At 41.0% G+C, this 18,972-nt stretch overlaps 1 protein-coding gene across 1 annotated transcript; it reads left to right on the forward strand.

Moving 5' to 3' along the window:
- Positions 1-162: 162 nt before the first annotated feature.
- On the forward strand, positions 163-18,765 carry faxcb (failed axon connections homolog, metaxin like GST domain containing b). The gene is made up of 6 exons (XM_023964413.2): positions 163-679; positions 3,897-4,032; positions 5,444-5,640; positions 10,671-10,888; positions 14,506-14,622; positions 15,840-18,765. The coding sequence occupies exons 1-6, from the start codon at positions 420-422 to the stop codon at positions 16,154-16,156; spliced, it is 1,245 nt and encodes a 414-aa protein (XP_023820181.1). The 5' UTR covers positions 163-419; the 3' UTR covers positions 16,157-18,765.
- The last annotated feature ends 207 nt before the right edge of the window (positions 18,766-18,972 follow it).

Consider the following 18,972-nt stretch of genomic DNA (forward strand, 5'->3'; position numbering starts at 1 on the left):
GTGATTAGCTTAAATAAGTGATTTAAAGCATTGACACAACAAGAGCAATAATAAAAATAAGCAGGCACGGTAAATTTAATGTTGATTTATCAAATGCAAACTGAAATGCATTTGATCTGCAGCCCAACTTTTATTTTGGAATGCTTAGCCGGAAGTCACGATGTTGCGGCTCGGTATTTGTTGACAATGTTTTCCTGAAGCTGCAGCAGCAGGCGCAGCTGAGTGCTGAGCTTCATCCCGAAGAGGAAGAGGCAGTATGTTAACTCCCTCCACTTTTCTGGGGGAACTGCCCTGAGCCTCCGCCTCCGCCTCCGCCATCATGCCGTAGAGAGTCTACCGGCGGTTCGGATGCAGCTGTGGGCGGACCGCAGGAAGGAGGACGCGGGGCGGTGGTGGTGAGACTGAGCGCGGGTGGAAGGATGCACTGGGCGGCTGGCTTCGCCTCCTCCCGGCCGTGTGTGGTGGAGCTGGGGCGGAATCACAGCCTGCCGCTCGGGCTGTGCGGCTCCGAGCAGCAGCAATCTTTGTATGGATACATCATCGCCTTTCCTCTGCAGGACTACGGAGGCATCATGTCGCTTCTGGGCTCGGACTCCTGGTGGAAGAAGACCCTGTACATCACAGGGGGAGCCCTGCTGGCCGCCGCAGCCTACCTCCTGCACGAGCTGCTCGCTATCAGGTACAAGCAGCACGTCATAATGGGTTTTCCGTTTCTAATCGCATCCTCTGGCAACTGTCTCCACAAACGTGAGGCGGAGTGAGGAGGAGGAGGCCGCTCCTTCACAGATCTCGCGGGGATTGTTGTGGTTTCAGTCCTTGTTTTGCTCCTTCCAAGGACACGACGGGGCTGTCACGCGCGCGCCCGGGAACCATGTCTTGTGCCAGACTCTCCAGGAGCGCGTGCGTTGCTCCTTCCATCTAAAACAACGTACGCGCTCCTGCTCGGACGGCTCGGAGGGGGGGGGGGGGGGGGGGGGGGCAGGATCGCTTGCTCTAGCTGTCCTTCCATCCAAAGTAAGGGGATACATGAAATGATGAAGCCAGTTGAGGAGAAGCGATTAAGAGGGGCTATTATTGTGTGATCAAAAAAACGCCTCCCTGTCATTTAGAAGGATTATTGCACATCCTGTTACGGTGGCCCCATACAGTACAACCCCCACCCCACCCCCACCCCCACACAGCTGCGTAACCTTGCTGAATCACGTGCAGGCTGCTGATGCTGCCAGCATCATCTGCACGCGGTGTGTTGTAGGCAGATACCTGAGACTGCAGCGGAAATAAACACACGATGCTCTGGGAAGGACTTGTATTGACATTTGGGAATTTTGTTTAATTTGTCATTCACACTAGAAAGGATCAGCAAAGAGCTCAGTAGACTTTACCCCCCAGCATCAGTCTCTTGGCAGGCTATGGAGAGATTTGGAGTGGTTTCAGCACCACGTGAGAGTGGACAGCGACATAAAGTATCATGATGGTTTCAGCCTGTAAGCTTATTGATGAGTTCATACACAGCAGCAAAGAAATTCAACCATAAATATGAAAAGTAGGGTATTAATTAAAAATAGACTTTCAAATCCTACAAGTCAATATTTATTTAGAAAACTGATAACCTAACTAAAGTTTAAACTGGGAAATGTTACACTTCTATTCATTTAAATAGATCTTTTTTAATTGAAATTGATTTTTTTCAGGTCTCAAAATAGTTGGTAAAGGGGCTTTAGATAATTTTAACATAAAAACATTTAAAAAAAAGATTTGGCTAGAAAATCACTTACAATTATTTGAATTTATTGAGATCAAGTCTGTAGAAAATACCAAGGAATATCTTTCAATAGCACTCGCTAAAAAGAAAAATAGAAGCTCTCCACTTAGTCAAAGGCATAAAAAGGTTTTGAACTAAAAAAAACAATGTTACTTACTCAGACTGAAAGTCTTTGGAAATCAACACATCCACATCAAGATTACATTGTTAAAAGAATTACAGAAATAGGAGAAATCTCTGCGAGCCCAGGACAAGCCCAAATATTTTTGTATTTATGTGGCATCACTCATAGGAAGGCCAAACAATGGTGCAATATGATCAATCAGCTGTATCATCTACATATGCTAGTCCTAGAAACATAGTCCTTACCTCTACAAGTAAACAGGTCGGCTCCAACAAGCCAGATATCTGAACCAGCAAAAACGTCATTTGGATTCCAAATATCCCTCTTGCTTTTGTTCTGTTTTCACGTTCTTTTTAATAACAGGGAAGTTAATTATCACGTTTTCTCAAACCACAGCTAAGTATAAGCAACTTCACAATTTAGAATAAAGTAGAAGTAATTTCAGTCATCCCAATTATTATAAGAAAAATATAATGTAATGTAATGTAATATAATACAATACGATATAATAGAATATATTATTATATAGCATAAAGTGGAGCCGGTTTAGCTCGTGCTGGTTTGCGGCGCCTTCCGTCCGTGAAACCAGGGTTCGACTCCGGGCTGCTCCATGTTCCCTTCTCTACCTCTGTGCCGGTCCCAAGCCCAGTTTGAGAAGGTTGCGTCAGGAAGGGCATCCGGTGTAAAACATTGCCAAGTTTACCATGCGACTTGTTCGCTGTGGCGACCCCTGATGGGAGAAGCCGAGAGAGAGAGAAAGAAGAAGATTATGTAGCATAATGTAATGTAGTGTAATACAATATAGTATAATCGAATAGTGTTCTCTGCTATAGTAATGGCCAGTGCAGTACTTAACAAGATAAATGTCTAAACTAAAGCCGCAGAAATTTAGAAAAAAAATAAGTGCTGGATGATTGTATTGCACTGTTGAAAAGTTCTAATGATTTAATGTCTGATGTAAACATCCTGCTTTTTCAATTCCATTAACAAAACCAACAAGTTTTGCTTTTTCAATTATTGTGCGTTCCTTTTCCATCATCACAGACTTTTTATTTGCACTGAGCTCAATCAGGACAACAAAATCTGTACAAACCAACAGAAACAATGACCAAACATGTCACTTCACCTTTGATTTAGTTTGGTTTCCAGAACTCTGTCGGCCAGTCTTGATGTAACAATAACCTGCATGTGAGGAACAGGTACAGTATGTTCCCCAGAGAAAGGTTTTTCAGACACTAAAAACAGAACCACAGATTCCTTTTTTTCTTTTCAGACCGTTTGTGATCACTACAGACAACCTACTGACCTTGGAGACAAACAGGGCATCTGATGGCTCTCAGGTTGATTGGTTTACAGCTTAATCTTTTTTTCTTTTCAGGAAACATCCCTGCTGCTTCCTTTAAGTTTCATTCACCGTCTTTATCAAAAAGTCAACTACTAATTTCCAGTCCCTCTTCAAGTTTCTCAGTAGAGTCTAGATCTGAACTGGTCTGAGCATTTTGAACACTTTCACCCACCTGGAATTGGGAATTTTGGATTATTTTAGTCTCATAATGAAAAATGAAAGCCTTATGATGGAAAAAAGTGGGTTGTGTGTTTGAATGGACTTTTATCTTACATGTTTGACCTAAAAACAAATGTTTTTTAGGGGTGCAGAGTTTAGATTTATTCAGCTTTCACATTTATCTCATTTAAATTTCTGTATATTATTCCTTTTTGAGGCCGCTGTTGATGTTTTGGACTTCAGCAAACATTTCATTCTCTTTTGCTTCAAATATTTCTCTTCTCCTCTCATCACAGCTCTTGGTGACTCTACAGGTTTTGCGTTCTACAGGAATGCGTTGCATCATTCAAATTAAATTTTAGTAGTTTTGTCAGTGTCCTAAAGTATATCTTCTGACATGCTGGTTCAAGAACAAGAAGCAGCACGCTCGTTTGGCTCATGAACTGCAGCTGAAACCTTTGGCGCGTTTTTTAAGGATGCGCTTTTCTCCCTGTTTGTCCATGTAGGAAGGAGCAGGAGCTGGACTCTAAAGACGCCATTATCCTCCATCAGTTCTCCAGACCAAAGAATGGCGTTCCTAGCCTCTCGCCCTTCTGCCTGAAAATAGAGACATACCTGCGCATGGCGGATCTGCCTTATCAGGTAGCTCCAGAATACAGGATGTCAACTAATTAACATTGTGACATTTTCCAACTTTCTTTGGTAGTTTCTAAAGTTAATGAATGATGAAAAAATTGAACTTGAAGTTTGTTCACACTTGGACATATTTTTTAGTGAAATTCAGGAGTTAAGGTTGTGAGGCTTTGTGTTCACTCACAAAGCTCCTCCAGAGATAATCTATTTTGGAAATGTGCACTTGGCGGCAGTTTGAAGCACGACAAGAGATTAAAACAGGAAACAATCAAAAAAAAGATTATTTCATAAAGGTTTAACGGCTGTTTCCAACATGCTCGCCTCAGTAGGACTCACCACATTCTCTATGAGAGACCTTCTTCGATGCAAACAGTGTTTTTTACATGTTCATGGCATTTTTCTCATAATGCAGGACATTTATAAAGAAAATTAAGCTCAAATTTGCATTTCAGAGTATTTCTTCATTTAAATCGTTGTGAATCAGGAGCAGATGAAAAAACTATGGTGTAAATAGCTTATAGGTGTGATGTAGAAAATTCACTGGGCGGGCTACAGTCTCCCTGCTCCGCCCCATTCTGATGCATCTGTTGGTAGACAAATAGATCCATGTACGTCTGTGTTTTCTTAGTCGTAGCTGGAATCTGGATCAGAAATGTACGGTTGGATAGCTCTGATATTGCTCACCATTTTTGTCGCACCGCCAATGCTAGGTTGGGGGTAGGAGGGACTGTAAGCTAGCAGGAGAGCGTGGAAAACAGATGGATGACCAGAAGTAGGGGTGGGCTTAATCCATGCGAAGGGTGCTGCCCAAAACTCTGAGGTGAATTTCTAACAAACTACTGCTGCTCTGCATAAACTATGTCCTGAGAGGGTTTTGAATTTTGGCTAAAAACGGCATAATCATAATTAAAACAATTTCAGAATAGATCAAGGATGATTAAACTGGGACTTTAGACATTGTTTTGGATCTTGTGAAAAAAGTGCAAACTCCACACAGGAAGTTCTTATCTAGGATCTGAACCAGCAGCCTTCTTGCTGTGAAGCACCGGCAGCTATAAATGAAAAAATGAAAATAAACACACAAAATGTTGACTATGAAATCCAATGCCCTGATTTTAACTGTTTGTACTCTGCAGCATTTAGAGTTAGGAGACATTTCCAAGAATGACAGACAAATTTGATCTTAGAAAAAGATCTTAAATACATTTAAGACTCAAATAAAAACTATGTTTATTTATTTACATAAATAAAAATGATGTTTGGCTTTTAACCCCAATTATCCAAGGCAACAGTAGATAAGCAGTAGTTGTAAACACTAACCTTAAGCGGTTCATTTGCTCCTCACTGTCCAACACAAAGTTTTAAATAAGAGGACCCCGTAAGGTCTGCATTTTTTGACGTTTGCTGTTTTCCTCCGCAGAACTACTTCGACGGGAGGCTGTCACCACAGGGAAAGATGCCGTGGATCGAGTACAACCACCAGCAGGTGTCCGGCTCCGAGTTCATAGTGGATTTTCTGGAGGAGAAGCTGGGGGTCAACCTGAACAAGAACCTAACCCCCCAGGAGAGAGCCGTGTCCAGAGCCGTCACGAAAATGGTGGAGGAGCATTTGTACTGGTGAGGGGATGAGGCATGATGAGGCTCGAAAAATCAAATTGTTATTTTGAAAGCATTGACATTGTAACCTTTAAGAAACAAGGAACAAACCCCATGTGGTTATGTCAGCCTTTTTGTTATCAATATTGGTTCATTAAGCATTTGTTTGTTTGGCTTTCCTCTCCCGTATATCAGCAATATAATGTCAAAACTGCAGGGTTGAAATTTACAGAGCGAGTTGGAGAGATGGAAAAGTGACAGAAAGCAGAGACAGATCAGCTTCCTTGGTTTGAAATGGCATAATGTGCGTTTGGCCGTTTGCATGGATACCATCCTAACTTAAGCGCGACAGACACATGCCTGCCTCCAGCCTGAGCGGACACTGTCCATGCCCTCTGTGCAGCTCTCCCTCTATCGTGTCTGCAGTGAGTCACTCCAGCCCCCCTGGGACACGCTGCTTCTTCTGTTGCTTCCACCGCTGCCAGGAAATTGTTATCACCACACACTCTCCATGTTTTCCATTACCTAAAAAGCTCTGTCTTTCTCCTGCCATCACACACTCCGTCCTCACCACAGCTGCTCCAGATCGGCCTCCGTTTATTAAGCCAGGGTTCACTTTGAACAATCAGAGGTTTTAGAGATTCTAGTAAAGGAAAACATTCATTTTTAAAATGTGCAAAGTTTGTCTTGAACAGGGAATTTCACTCCAAAGGTCATCCATGTGACCCACATTCTTCCTCTTGCCGTCTCTCCTTCCTCTGCTGCTCCGCCCTGCCATGTTCAGAACCACATATAGACTTATTGACTGAATAATTTATGTCCACGAAGGGCAGTGTGGCAACATGCTGCTCTTGTTGTGGTTCGATACAGATGAGCGGCGCCACTTAGCCACCCTGGTGGTTCTAAGAAGGAAATGCAGGAGGCTGACCTTTAAAAACTTTGTATCTGAACAATGTGTCAGATTAAAAAAGTATTCATTTTGAAAGTATATTATTTAAAAAATAATAAATGTCTTCTGAAGATTCAGTCATCTTTATTTTTACTAAGCAGTCTTTCTGTTCAGTGTGGATCAGATGTCTTTAAATGATTTTTTTCTATTCCATTGAACATGAACTAAACGCTGTTTTAACCCATCAGAATCCAGATCCATTCCCCTTAAAATGATCATTATGTGGGATATACCACAGACCAAGTGGACCATAGAAAACCTTTCTGATGCTCTTATGGTACGCTAATGTCACCGTGGGTTCTTAAGGGTTAAAGGTAAAAAAAAAATGCAGATGAAAACATTAGCTTGATCATTGATTCTCCCTGAGCAAAATACCTTCAGCAAGCAGACAATTGGTTTCTAACATACCAGGTTATGTAGTTTATCATTATTTGTAAAACACTTGAGGAGCAAGAATGGAGATCAGCACAGCTGTCTGTCAATGTGACATCATGAATGTTTTGATGTGGTTGTGGAAGATCTTCCAAAAATGTTGCAGAAGAGCCTAGAAGAGGTTCCCACTCAGCACTCAGACACTAAGCTCCTGTCTTTGCACATAAATGTTGCTTTTTTGTAGAGATTTTTGGTGTCAAGTGTTAAAAAATGCATCAATTTGCTTCGATAGAGTGCGTTAATTAATTTGCTGCTTTATGATAAGAACGTTTCAGAAAATATGTTAAATATAGATTTATGATGGACAGAGTTCTTTTTTTAAGGTGGACTTCAGCTTTACTAAGCTGCATGTGTTAACAGGCTGACTTTGAAATAGAAAAATACTGTGATCTGCTTTAAATCAGCAGAACATTTCTTCATTCCCTTCCTCCTTCTGACCTGTTGACTTGTCAAGTGTTAACACTTTGCTTTTTCTCTGTGTCCCTGTAAAACATGTCTGTGCCTGTTAAACAGTCACACCTGGGAACAAAGGGGAGGCCGTTATGGGATCATGCAGTCATGACAGAGCAGTGGAAACAAACTTTGTCCAGATCAGGGGTTTCAACTGAAGGTCTTCGGCTGAGCAGTGAGGAAGACTGCAGAGGATGATGACACTTCTGTCAGGTCGGGGAGAAGGTCATGCTGCTGTGTCCTGCAGCAGCAACCAGCAAAGCTCAGATTTTTTTCATTGAGAGCATGGGAGCATGTTTAGCTGCTTTTGCTTTTGAAGATAATTTTAATGTTTTTTTGGAGAAAAACAAACACGTCTGCAAATAAAAAACAGACCCCTGAGCTCTGAAGCAAATGTAATAAGAACATAATAATACCTTTACTATTCATCTGTGTCTGTGTGTGTGTGTAGTGGAGGTGGTGGGTGTGGATGACTGCTAAGCCATTTACTGGAAAAAAAAAGAGACTCCAAATAGTGCTTTAATTCTTACCAGTAGTTTCTTCTTATTATATGAATTTCATGAGTTTACAGGTATTTGAGAGCAAGGTTCTCTTATACTATCCGTTTAAAAGCAGGCAGTAAGGTCCGTGTGTGTGTGTGGGAGTAAATTTTTAGGCAGACTGATCACTGTTACTGATGGTAACAGTGATCAGTCTGCCTAAAAATTTAAATTTTTTACTGATGGTAACAGTGGTAGAGACAGCCGTGCACTTTATTGATCAGGAGGAGGTTGACGTTAACAGATCCAGAGCTGTGCTGTTAGGAAAATTCAGAGGTTTGAATCTGTCATTAAACATGTGTTTTTTTTTACACAATTCCACATCAAACTTCTTAGATTAAGGAAAAAACAGATGCTTTTTCTGCTTTTTTTCCCCCCTGGTTTTAAACATCTTTTTAATGAGATTACAGAGGATTTCACTGAGGGTGTGATAAAAAGCAGTGATATGGTAAGTGGAGCATGTGGAGGATAAGTGGTGATAAGCTGGTGTCTAAAAGGCAAAGCAGCTTTATTTGAATATGAATTTGAATAATAATAAGACTTCATACACAAGGTAATTCAAATTCAAAGTGCTTTAGAAAAAAGGCAATTAAAAAGCCTGCAGAGAGTAAAATCAAATTTTCTTTGAAATAAGAATGAAAAAGAAACGAGAGCTGAAACAGACTTTCAGCGGTTGTAGTATGAATAGAACCGTTTTGAATTCAATTCAATTCAATTTGACTTATATAGCCCAAAATCACAACAACAGTCGTCTCAATGGGGCTTTGTACCGGTAATTGTAAAGTGAACATGAAATCATAAGGATGATGAATACACAGAATTCAATAGGAACATTCTAAACTGAACTAAACAAACTAAACTAAACTGGGCATCCCTGACCTTAGACCCCCCTTTGCGGTAAGAAAAAACTCCTAAAAAGTTGGATTCTGGAAAAAAGAAGAAACCTCAGGGGTGTCCACATGAAGGAGGGATCCCTCCCCCAGGACTGAGAGGCGACGTACCAGAACTCTTAGCGAGAATTAATTTATCTAAATCTACAGCCACATGTTTAAATAGTCCAGCAGATGAACTTCCTCCAGATGAAGTCAGGGGACGCTTGGGGGCGCGAGACGAGCTAGCGACAGGATCCACAGCCAGGTCTAGGAGCAGTAGTAGAGACTAGCCAGAGAAGAGGTACACGGTCAGATACCGGAGCACAGATTAGCCAGGGGTGAGGACCATTAGGACCACATTAAACATTGTCACATTGATTGTCACAAGAAGATTGAGATCCTGCTCCACTTAAGTCCTGACTCTGGGCACCTTCAGAAGGTCTGTCCCAGAGTTTCTTTGGGTTTCAGGTGGTTCTTGTAGGACCAACATGTCAGAGATATACTCTGGCACCAAGCCATCGCGACCTTCACACTAGCAGAATACTTTGAAGGTCTTTTCTCTGTGCTACAGGGAGTCCTCCTGGTTTTAGTCAGGACCCGAGCAGCGGCATCCTGGAGGAACTGCAGCCGCATCACTGCACGACTGTTAAAATAATCAAACCTGCTGGAGATGAATTCATGATTAAAGTCAGTAATAAGTTAGTGTAGCATTAATTCCTTCAACGTTTTAAGAAAGCTGCTAAAATTATAGATTTAATGAAAAGGTTTACCAAAACAAACGAGCATCTGAGGAGTCTGACAGCAGCAGATTGAAGTCACAAGGAAACATTTTCTTGCCTCTATTAGCTTTAAACTGGAGTCTTTACCCCTGAAGAGAGACACTAATTATCTCATTTTTATTTTTGATATTGTTGTTTGGTAGGCCTTGTATTGCATATTGTACAACTTCATAAATAACGTTTTCTCTTGAGTCAAATCATGATTCTACCTGCTCTGCTAAATCAAGTAGACTCACTTTGTTTTTTTGTTTTATTTAATTTTGTTTATTATTATATTTTGTTATTTGGTTTCTTTATCTCTCGGATCTGATGAGTGATGCCTTGAAAGTTGTTGCACAATCTGCACTGATATCACAACAGCTCTAGTAGCACTTTGAGAATCACATTTTTGGTTTGGAAATGCTTTGTTTTTAAATCTCTAACATGTTTTTATTAAAACAGGAAATGTAAAGAAGGAATGTTGTTTTGCAGTTTTTTTGTATTACAGTTTAAATATTGTATGTAAATGCAATAGGGACGCATTTCATGTTTTTGCTGCTTTTTTGCGCTTGATTCGTTTAGAAGATGGGGCTGCTGTGTGACTCAAAAGATTTTAAATTTGTTGTTAAACTGATAGCTGGATCTCAAGTTGGACATAAAATGTTATAAGAAAAATTTGAGTTTGTAACAAACTTCCGTTTAAACCTCACATTAGTATTGCACAAAAATTGGGAGGAAGTCCAGCAGAATTTTGTTGGTTTAGTCGATCAGTGAAGTCAGTCTGTTTTGAGAAAAGATTTGTTTCATTGAACTAGTTTCAAGATGTTTTGGAAACTTTTTTTCTCCAATAATTTCCTACATGTAGAAGGAAACTGTTTCAGGATTTAAGATTGCTGCTGAATGAGGACTTCCAGTGGATTTGTGCAGCATATTCTGAGAGATTGTCCATTCATTTACATCAAAATAGTCAGATTATTTATTAACCAAGAAGTAGACATTTTTAAAAGTGGTCAGTTTTTAATCAGACCAACTACATTTTGTCTTCTTCCAGGACAATAGCCTACTGCCAGTGGGTGGACAACCTGGAGGAGACCCAGAAGCTGCTGTCCATGAGCGGGCCTCTGAGCGACACACTGAAGTGGCTGCTGAGCCACCTGAACTGCAGCATGGTGCGCAGAGAGATGTATGGCCACGGCATTGGACGCTTCTCCAAGGAGGAGGTCTACAGGCTTATGGAGAAGGACCTGAGGACACTGGCCACACTGCTGGGTATGAGAAAGCTCCCACACCTGCAATCTTACTCCACACCTGTGTTTACCATAGCAAAATCTAATTTTTTCCAATTCTTTAAATGAGAGCATCAGAATTGAGTTAAAATACCCTAAAGTCAAACACTGCTGATTTTGGACAAAATGAAAAATTAAACACAAAAATTGTATTTTACCTGTATCATCTATAAATTTATCCCAGTTTTTCGCAAAAATATTTCCAAATCCCAGAGAACATTGCTTAGTTAGTCAAATGATACAATTACAATTACAGATGCTTGAATTGATATAGTGTGTTCATGTATTGTACATGTTTCAGTTAAAGAACCACTCCTATAAAAAACTGTTTTTGGTGTTTTTAACATGTTCTTGTAGCATCTTTCTGATAATGGAGGACAATGACATTCACTGAGCACCTTGTCTTGTACACCTGTCTAGCGGCTCGTCACTGCTAATTTCTAATCAGCCAATCACATGGCAGCAACTCAATGCATTGAAGAATGTAGACATGGTCTCTAGAGTCTAAACCAGTGGGGGTCAATTTTGGTGAAAAAAAAAATTGGATAAATAGAAAAAGTTGTTTTTTACAACTTTAATGGCCAAGTTTCATTTGTACAATTAACCAGGCCCTCCAGATGTTTTCCCAGTTGAGGTTGGAGGTTGCTGTCCAGATCTTCAACTCCTCTAGTAATTGTGTCATTTGACAGACTTAATTATTCAAACTTTTTCTTTTGTTCTGGACAAACAATGTCAGCTACTTTTTTTTTACGAACTCCCCGTGACTTTAGGGTTTGCTACGCCGGACCATTTCCAAAGCCACAACGTAGCTCGCTTCTCTCACAGCTTCACTGGATTTAGCCATTTTTGTAAACATTATCTGCTGTGCAGCATAGCCTCGTTGTAGTTGCTGGAGCTTATTGTTGCGCTCCTCGCCGGTAAATTTGCTATAGTTTTTATGATTTGTAACATAGTGACGATTTATATTGGATTCTTTGAGCTTTGCATTGACCTGCTGGCAAATCAGGCACAAGACTTTATTCTGCCCATGAGGTACGACAAAGTAAGCATTTGTCCACTTAGCTTGAAATCTCTTTTTCTCCTCACCAACACAACATTTTTCCTCAAAGGAACCTGCTCTGGTTCTCTCTCCGACTCGGGTTCTGATTAATTTTCTACTTCTGTTGTCACGGTCCTTCCTTTCACAGAGGCAGTAACATAGAAAATGTTGTCTACCCTCTTGTGGTGAAATTAATACGCTGTACCATTAACACCCAAGTGTAATGACCTTTTTTTTCCTGCAGATGTCACCAGAAACCACGAAACAATATTTTTCCAATTAATCTACAGCTGGTTTAATAACCATCAATTAGGATTTATTGAGGGCCACAAAAAATCTTCCCGCGGGCCGCCATTGACCCCCGGGCTGCACTTTGGGAATCCTTGGTCTAGATGTTCTGCTGCAGTTCAAACTGAGAATTAGAATGAGGAAGAATGGTGATTGAAGTGACTTTGAACGTGGCATGGTTGTTGGTGACAGACAGGCTGGTCTGAGGATTTCAGAAACTGCTGATCTACTGGGATTTTCACCCACAACCATCTCTAGGGTTTACAGAGAATGGTCTGAAAAAGAGAAATAATCCGGTGATTGGCAGCTCTGTGGGCGGAAATGCCTTGTTGATGCCAGAGGTCAGAGGACAATGACCAGACTGGTTCCAGCTGATAGAAAGACATCAGGAACTCAAAGAACCACTGGTTCCATCCAAGGTCTGCAGAAGAGCATCTCTGAACCCACAACACGTCCAACCTGGAAACAGATGGACTACAGCAGCAGAAGACCACACCGAGTGCCACTCCTGTCAGCTAAGAACAGGAAACTGAGGCTACAATTCACACAGACTCACCAAAACTGGACAATAGAAGGCTTGACTTGGTTACGGCTGCCACAGTCAGATGGTAGGGTCAGAATTAGGCATCAACAACATGAAAGCATGGATCCATCCTACCTTGTATCAACTGTTCAGGCTGGTGGTGATGGTGTCATTGTGTGTGGGAAATTTTCTTGGCACATTTTTAGTAGCAGTTGAGTAGATTACAACGCCACAGCCCGAACCACGGGTTGGCTGCGGTGCTGCGGTAGGGCGGTCGACCTCTGACTAGAAGGTTGCAGTGAGGAAGAATCCTGACTTGCCCGCCCATATATTGAAGTGTCCTTGTCCTGAACCCCACCTTGCCTTTGGTGGAAGGTGGTGCCAGCGTTCAGCAGCAGAACTGCAATCCGTGTTTGAATGTGTGTGTGTATGGGACTGTGACTGTAAAGCGCTTTGGGACTTCGAGGAAGGTAGAAAAGTGCTGTGCAAGTCAACACCATTTACCTGAATATTTTTGCTGACCATGTCCATCCCTTTATGACCACAGTAAACCATCTTCTGATGGCTACTTCCAGCAGGATAAGGCTCCATGTCATCAAGCCGGAATCATCTCAGACTGGTTTCTTCAACATGACAATGAGTTCTCTGGACTCAAATTGCCTCCACAGTCACCAGATCTCAACCCAATAGAGAACCTTTGGGATGTGATGGAACGGGAAATTGGCATCATGGATGTACAGCCGACAAATCTGCTGCAACAGTGTGATGCTGTCATGTCAATATGGACCAAACGCTCTGAGGAATGTTTCCTGAACCTTGTTGAATCAATGCCACCAAGGATTAAGGGAGTTCTATAGGCAAGAGTGGGACCAACCCGGTACTAGTAAGGTTTACTGAAAAAAGTGGTCGTTGAATATTAGGAAAAATAAGTTAAAAATGGCATTTCTGAGTATTTCTTAAATTGAATCGTTGTGAATCAGGAGCAGATGCTGTTTGAAAAAGGTCTTATTTATTATGTAGAAAATACGCTGGGAGGGCCACAAGCTCTGATGCACTCACTAGCTGACAAATACATCCATGAACATCTTCATTTTCCTCGTCTGTGCTGGAATCTGGATCTAAACTGTAAAACTGGTTGGCTCCAATATTGCTCGCCATTTTTGTTGCACCGCTAATGTTAGGTTGGGGTTGTACACAGAAAGTGCTCAGTTGTCGGTGAAGGGAAAGGGATTACGCTGCACCAACAGTCCTTCCCACAACTAGAGGTGGATTTCTAATGCTTTGCAGAAACTATATCCTAGAAAATTACACATTGATTTTGGCTGAAAACGGCATAATCATAATTATAGGACCACTTGGATCGTTTTTACAATAGATCAAAAATCATCGGAAGGAGGGGGGGGGACTTTAAAAGAATAGGAATTCAAAGTTTCTCTTTAAAATTAAAGATTTGCAAACTGTTGGATGAATTTTATTTGATGACAAATCCTCTCCTCAACTTTATCCTGTCACTCTATCTTACACACAAATGTACAAAGTGTCAGTGAAGGCAGCAACTGAATGTTTTGCTGCTGGTAAAATGTTTTTAAGACGACAAAGCCAGTCATTTAACATAAAAATTATTATTTTTTTATGTTTAGTTGCTGTAAAAATGTAAGTGTAAACATTTCCGTGGACTTCTTTAAATGAACTCTCTTCTGCAGTAACTGGTGTCTCTGCGTCAATATTTTGTGTTCTGTCTTTTCTAAAGGGGACAAGAAATATTTTATGGGCTCCAAGATTTCCACATTGGATGCTACGGTGTTTGGACATCTGGCTCAGGCCATGTGGACCCTGCCTGGGACCCCACCGGAGCAACTCATCAAAGGTCAGCCTTTGTTGGGGACCAGAAGTATTTCTCTTCACGTTTTTGAATAAGGATCAACAGTAAAAATCAAAGGTCTGTGCTGATGTTTGTGGCGTGAGACACGAACTGCTGTCTGCAGCTGTGCAACCAGCTTACTATGTTATACAGCACTTACTGACATTCATGAAAGTAATAACAGCAGTGTTGCAATGGACTAGTAAATTTGTCCAGGATGTGCCCCACCTTTGCCCCAACTGTAGCTGGGATAGGCTCCAGCAACCCTGTGACCCTGATAGGGATAAAGCAAGTTCAGAAGATGGATGGACAGCAGCAGAAAGTTCTTATCAGATGTTAGAATGGAAGTCAAAAGAGCAGGAACTCAAACTCTTTGCTGAATTTCTTTTCTATTTGGCCAGGTTGAAGGACTTCTGTGTTATGGCATATATTACTGTTTAATTAAACACTCATTTCAATTCACAAATTCAAGCAATAAACCTCTTAAAAAAACAAAAACAGGAATGATGTTGGAAAAGCTGTGCTGTATATAAATACTCAAAAAAGTAAACCTCTCCAAAAAAATATCTTTTAAAATAAATTGCAGAATGCTGAACAGTTTCAACCTTCCAAAAGTGTTACAAGGTTATCCTTAAAATGCCACATAAGCTAAATAAACCAAATAGAGTTGAAGACAATCAAATTAACAAAAAGAAAAAACTAAAGGGAATCTGATGGCTGATGTCCTCACAAACAAAATCGTTTGAGTTCAAAACACTTTGAGGAAAGTCTTAATTGCTGTCATCTGTTTTCAACCATGTGCACATTCAGTAAAAGCACATTTATAATCCAAAATCTACGTGCTTATTTGTCCCAATATTTATATGCTCCAAAGCTAAATATTAGATGAGATTATAAAGAAATGTGCAAAATTTGCACTGAAAAGTTTCACACTGAATAAGATTTTATATATTTTTTATTTTATCCACTAGATGGCAGTAATGTTCTTCAACATTGTTGTAATGTCGCAGCTGCTTCATCACAATTGAATGAACATTTTTATTTTATAGAAAGAATTTTAAAAATTCTAATAGCAAAATATATATTTTGAATTCTGATGAATAATTCATGTTGAATGGCTTTTGTGTTGAAGACACCCTACCAAAAAATGACTGAGGAATAGAGTGCTGAGCTCCTTATCTGTATGTTTCAGCTGAGGTCTGGTGTAACTGGTTCATCCGCAGGAGAGCTGATCAATCTGGCCATGTTCTGTGAGCGGATGCGGAGGAGGTTCTGGCCCGAGTGGTTCGTGGAGGTGGAGGACATGTACTACGATGGAGAAAGCGAGAGCAGCAGCAGCACTCCCGCTGGTCTGCTGGACTTCGGCCTCTTCTCCAGGACTGACACGCTGGACGACAGTGATGGCAGCAGCCACTCAGGGGGACACTCGCACACAGCCACCCCTGACTCCGACCATTCCCTCTTTGACTCAGACATGGGCACAGGGTCTGAAAATGACATTCCGCTAAAAGAGGAGTCTATGCCGGATCTGGAGGTTTGACTGAACAACAGGAGGGTCAACAGTCTTCTGTGTAGTTCCACAGAATCTGGGTGGAAAATCATCTGGAGAAACTATTGCAGCGTCTTCACCCGGCACTTTGCAAGTCCCTGGGTTTTTGTATGCAGAGGATGCAAACAGAACCTCATCCTGCTGCACATGCTGCTGTGTGGCTTGTCCCCTCCTGTACCGTCAGAACTGCCCCCGGCGCAGTTCCTCTTTGCCTTATTTGTCCCGTCTTCAGATCAGAAGTAGCTGTGGAAGGTGAACGCAAAGTAAATGTCTGATCTTGTGAGGAAAACGTATCGAAGAAGAGAGAGTGTTGCAGGGAAAACAGGTGGCACTTCGCTTGTGATGAAATGATGCAACTAATCGCCACTCTGCCAGTGTCACTGCAACGCAAACACCCGTTCAAACAGGTGGAGGTTGATCACGTGGCATAAAAGGAACAGCTGTCGTGTCTCTGCTGTTTACCATCCGTGCGCTGAATAGCAAACACAGACAACACTGAGCGCCAGATCGTGTCTCACATGGATCGTCATGTCATTTCTTAATGCTGCTTTTGTGGGAGGAAATTGTATCCTAAATGGGAAACGTCTCCATCAGACTTCAACAAAACTTCACACGCAGGGCCGTCGACTAGCGATGAGGGAAAATGAGCAGATTTGTGCCTGTTTCATTACAGCCATTACTTTTGTTTCTTTCCTGCAAGTAACTTTGCTTGCACCAAATCTATTGAGATTTAATTATACCAGCACCTTCTTCTGTTATTGAGGTGTAGTTCTTTATTTTTTACCACAAGGTAGTGTTGGCAATCATCTTGTTTTCTCCATTCTGTCAAAAATATCTATTCTTGCAGGAAGACCTGCATAGTTTAGTAGTCATGTGACCTGTCATTAGGTATGTTGGTGTCATGTGAGCGTGCATGCATACTTGTGTACCCAAACTGAGCGCAGCATTAAACCAGCCTTAGTGCTCAGATTTTTATTTTTTTCTTAAAGTGGTAAAACCACCCTACAGTGATTTTTGTTGTAATATGATTTATTAGTGCCATGTATTTATTAATTTGACTTTCTGTGTCAAATATGTTTCTTTGTTCATATTTGTTTTCTAATTGCTCTCAAAGAGAGAATATGTTTTGCACTAGTGGAAATTTATTTTCACCTTTTTTCAGGGTGAGGAGTCTGCTGTGGAGCCACAGAACAGGCCAAATGAGAGACGACTACAGATGTACAGCAGGACATGAAGTGTATTCTTAAAGATAAAGCCTGTGAGAGCACTGCGCAGCTTACATGGATGGTTAGTTGAATGTTATGGGTTGGAATGCTCGTCATGGTGGCAGGCGATACAAAGGTCTTTGCAGACTGAGTCGGGGATGCGTGTAAAATTCTTGAGTCGAAACACAAACTGTCCCATTTTGCTAGTGGTGCTCAGAATGGAAATGTGATGGTTGGAACAAATATAGTACATGCAAGATAAATAAAATGTACAGAATTTTCAGGGGCAGGTCATGCTTATTCCCAATATCTAATTACTTAATTTATTCATTTTGGAGCACTGAAAAACAAAACATTGGATTAGATGATTCTCAGTGCTAGAATGATGTGAGTGTCACATGCAAAAAAGGAGCTAAAAAGTTGGACAAACTCTGGATTTGAGTTTCCTTTTCCAAACATAATGCATTTTTATCCTTTTGTGCATCCTTAGAGATCACACTTTTAATTTTATTTGGTATATTTTACCTGGATTAAGATTAGCAAATAAAAGAAGGATCTATAAATCAACTAACAGCCCTTTTTTTTTTGCTTATACCAACCTTTTCACCAATTTTTATGAAAAGCAACCCTAAGCAGTGTTAAAAATACTAAAATTTAATAAACAGTTGCCACAGTTGAGCAGTTGCAGCATATTTTGGCCTCTTTTCTTGTAGTTTGTTTTCTTTTTATACAGATATTTGCTGAGAAAGCCGGTCTGTTCACAAATAATTAAAGTAGTACAGACCAGTTTAGCAATGATTTGAGGAACTGAATTACAGTAAAACCACAACATTTCTTCCAGGAGAAGCTATATTCATGATTAAGTTTAAACAGAGGCCGAATGTTGTTTACAGCAGCAACATGTGCTGGTGGTGTAATTTTTCCTTATACTGCTTGGGTAACTGCAGTTTTCAACATAACAAAATTATAAACAAGGAAACCAAAAGTCAAATCCATTTTTGATGTACTTAGATGACCAAAAACGAAGCGTCTGCTGAGATGGAACTTTAGTTTTTTATGTTGGCGCATTTCAAAGACGCTGAATGAAGCCCGAGTACATGAGTCTGGTTTGGATCCAGCAGTAACAGCTATAACAGAACATGTTCTTCCGTGTGTTTTGCGATCTCACGCTGGTCCAACCCGCCGCAACCTGACTGACTTGCTTGTCAGTCATCGTATCTAGAAGCACCACAGCTAGACTGCTTTAAAAAAAAGCCATAGTATAATGAGATGTTTCTGGAACTTTGCAAATAGTGGGGTGTAAATATACAGACTGACAGACCCGAATATATGAAGTTTAAAAAGTGGAGTGACTTGAAAGTTTCAATAAAGAACATCATTGACAGTTTTGAACAAGTGGTCCTCATGAGTTTGATGCTTTTCATGGGTTGATGATGCTGCAGAGCCCAGAATTCATTCAGATGCCAGACAGCAAGCTGCAGGAGGAGGGACGGGAGGTGGAGGAGGGAGGTGGAAGGGGATTATTTGGGAGGAAATATGAAGATAAAATAACAGGGCAGCAGAGGGGAAGTGGGAAAAGAAGAGGAGCAGGTGGTACAGAGC

This window comes from Oryzias latipes, chromosome 16 (assembly GCF_053564925.1).
Source record: "Oryzias latipes strain Hd-rR chromosome 16, Olatipes_Hd-rR_3.1".
Classification (NCBI taxonomy): domain Eukaryota; kingdom Metazoa; phylum Chordata; class Actinopteri; order Beloniformes; family Adrianichthyidae; genus Oryzias; species Oryzias latipes.

Coding starts and splice junctions, on each gene's coding strand:
- faxcb (XM_023964413.2), top strand. CDS start 420: ATGCACTGGGCGGCTGGCTTCGCCTCCTCCCGGCCGTGTGTGGTGGAG. Junction 680..3,896: donor CACGAGCTGCTCGCTATCAG/GTACAAGCAGCA, acceptor TTGTCCATGTAG/GAAGGAGCAGGAGCTGGACT. Junction 5,641..10,670: donor GTGGAGGAGCATTTGTACTG/GTGAGGGGATGA, acceptor GTCTTCTTCCAG/GACAATAGCCTACTGCCAGT.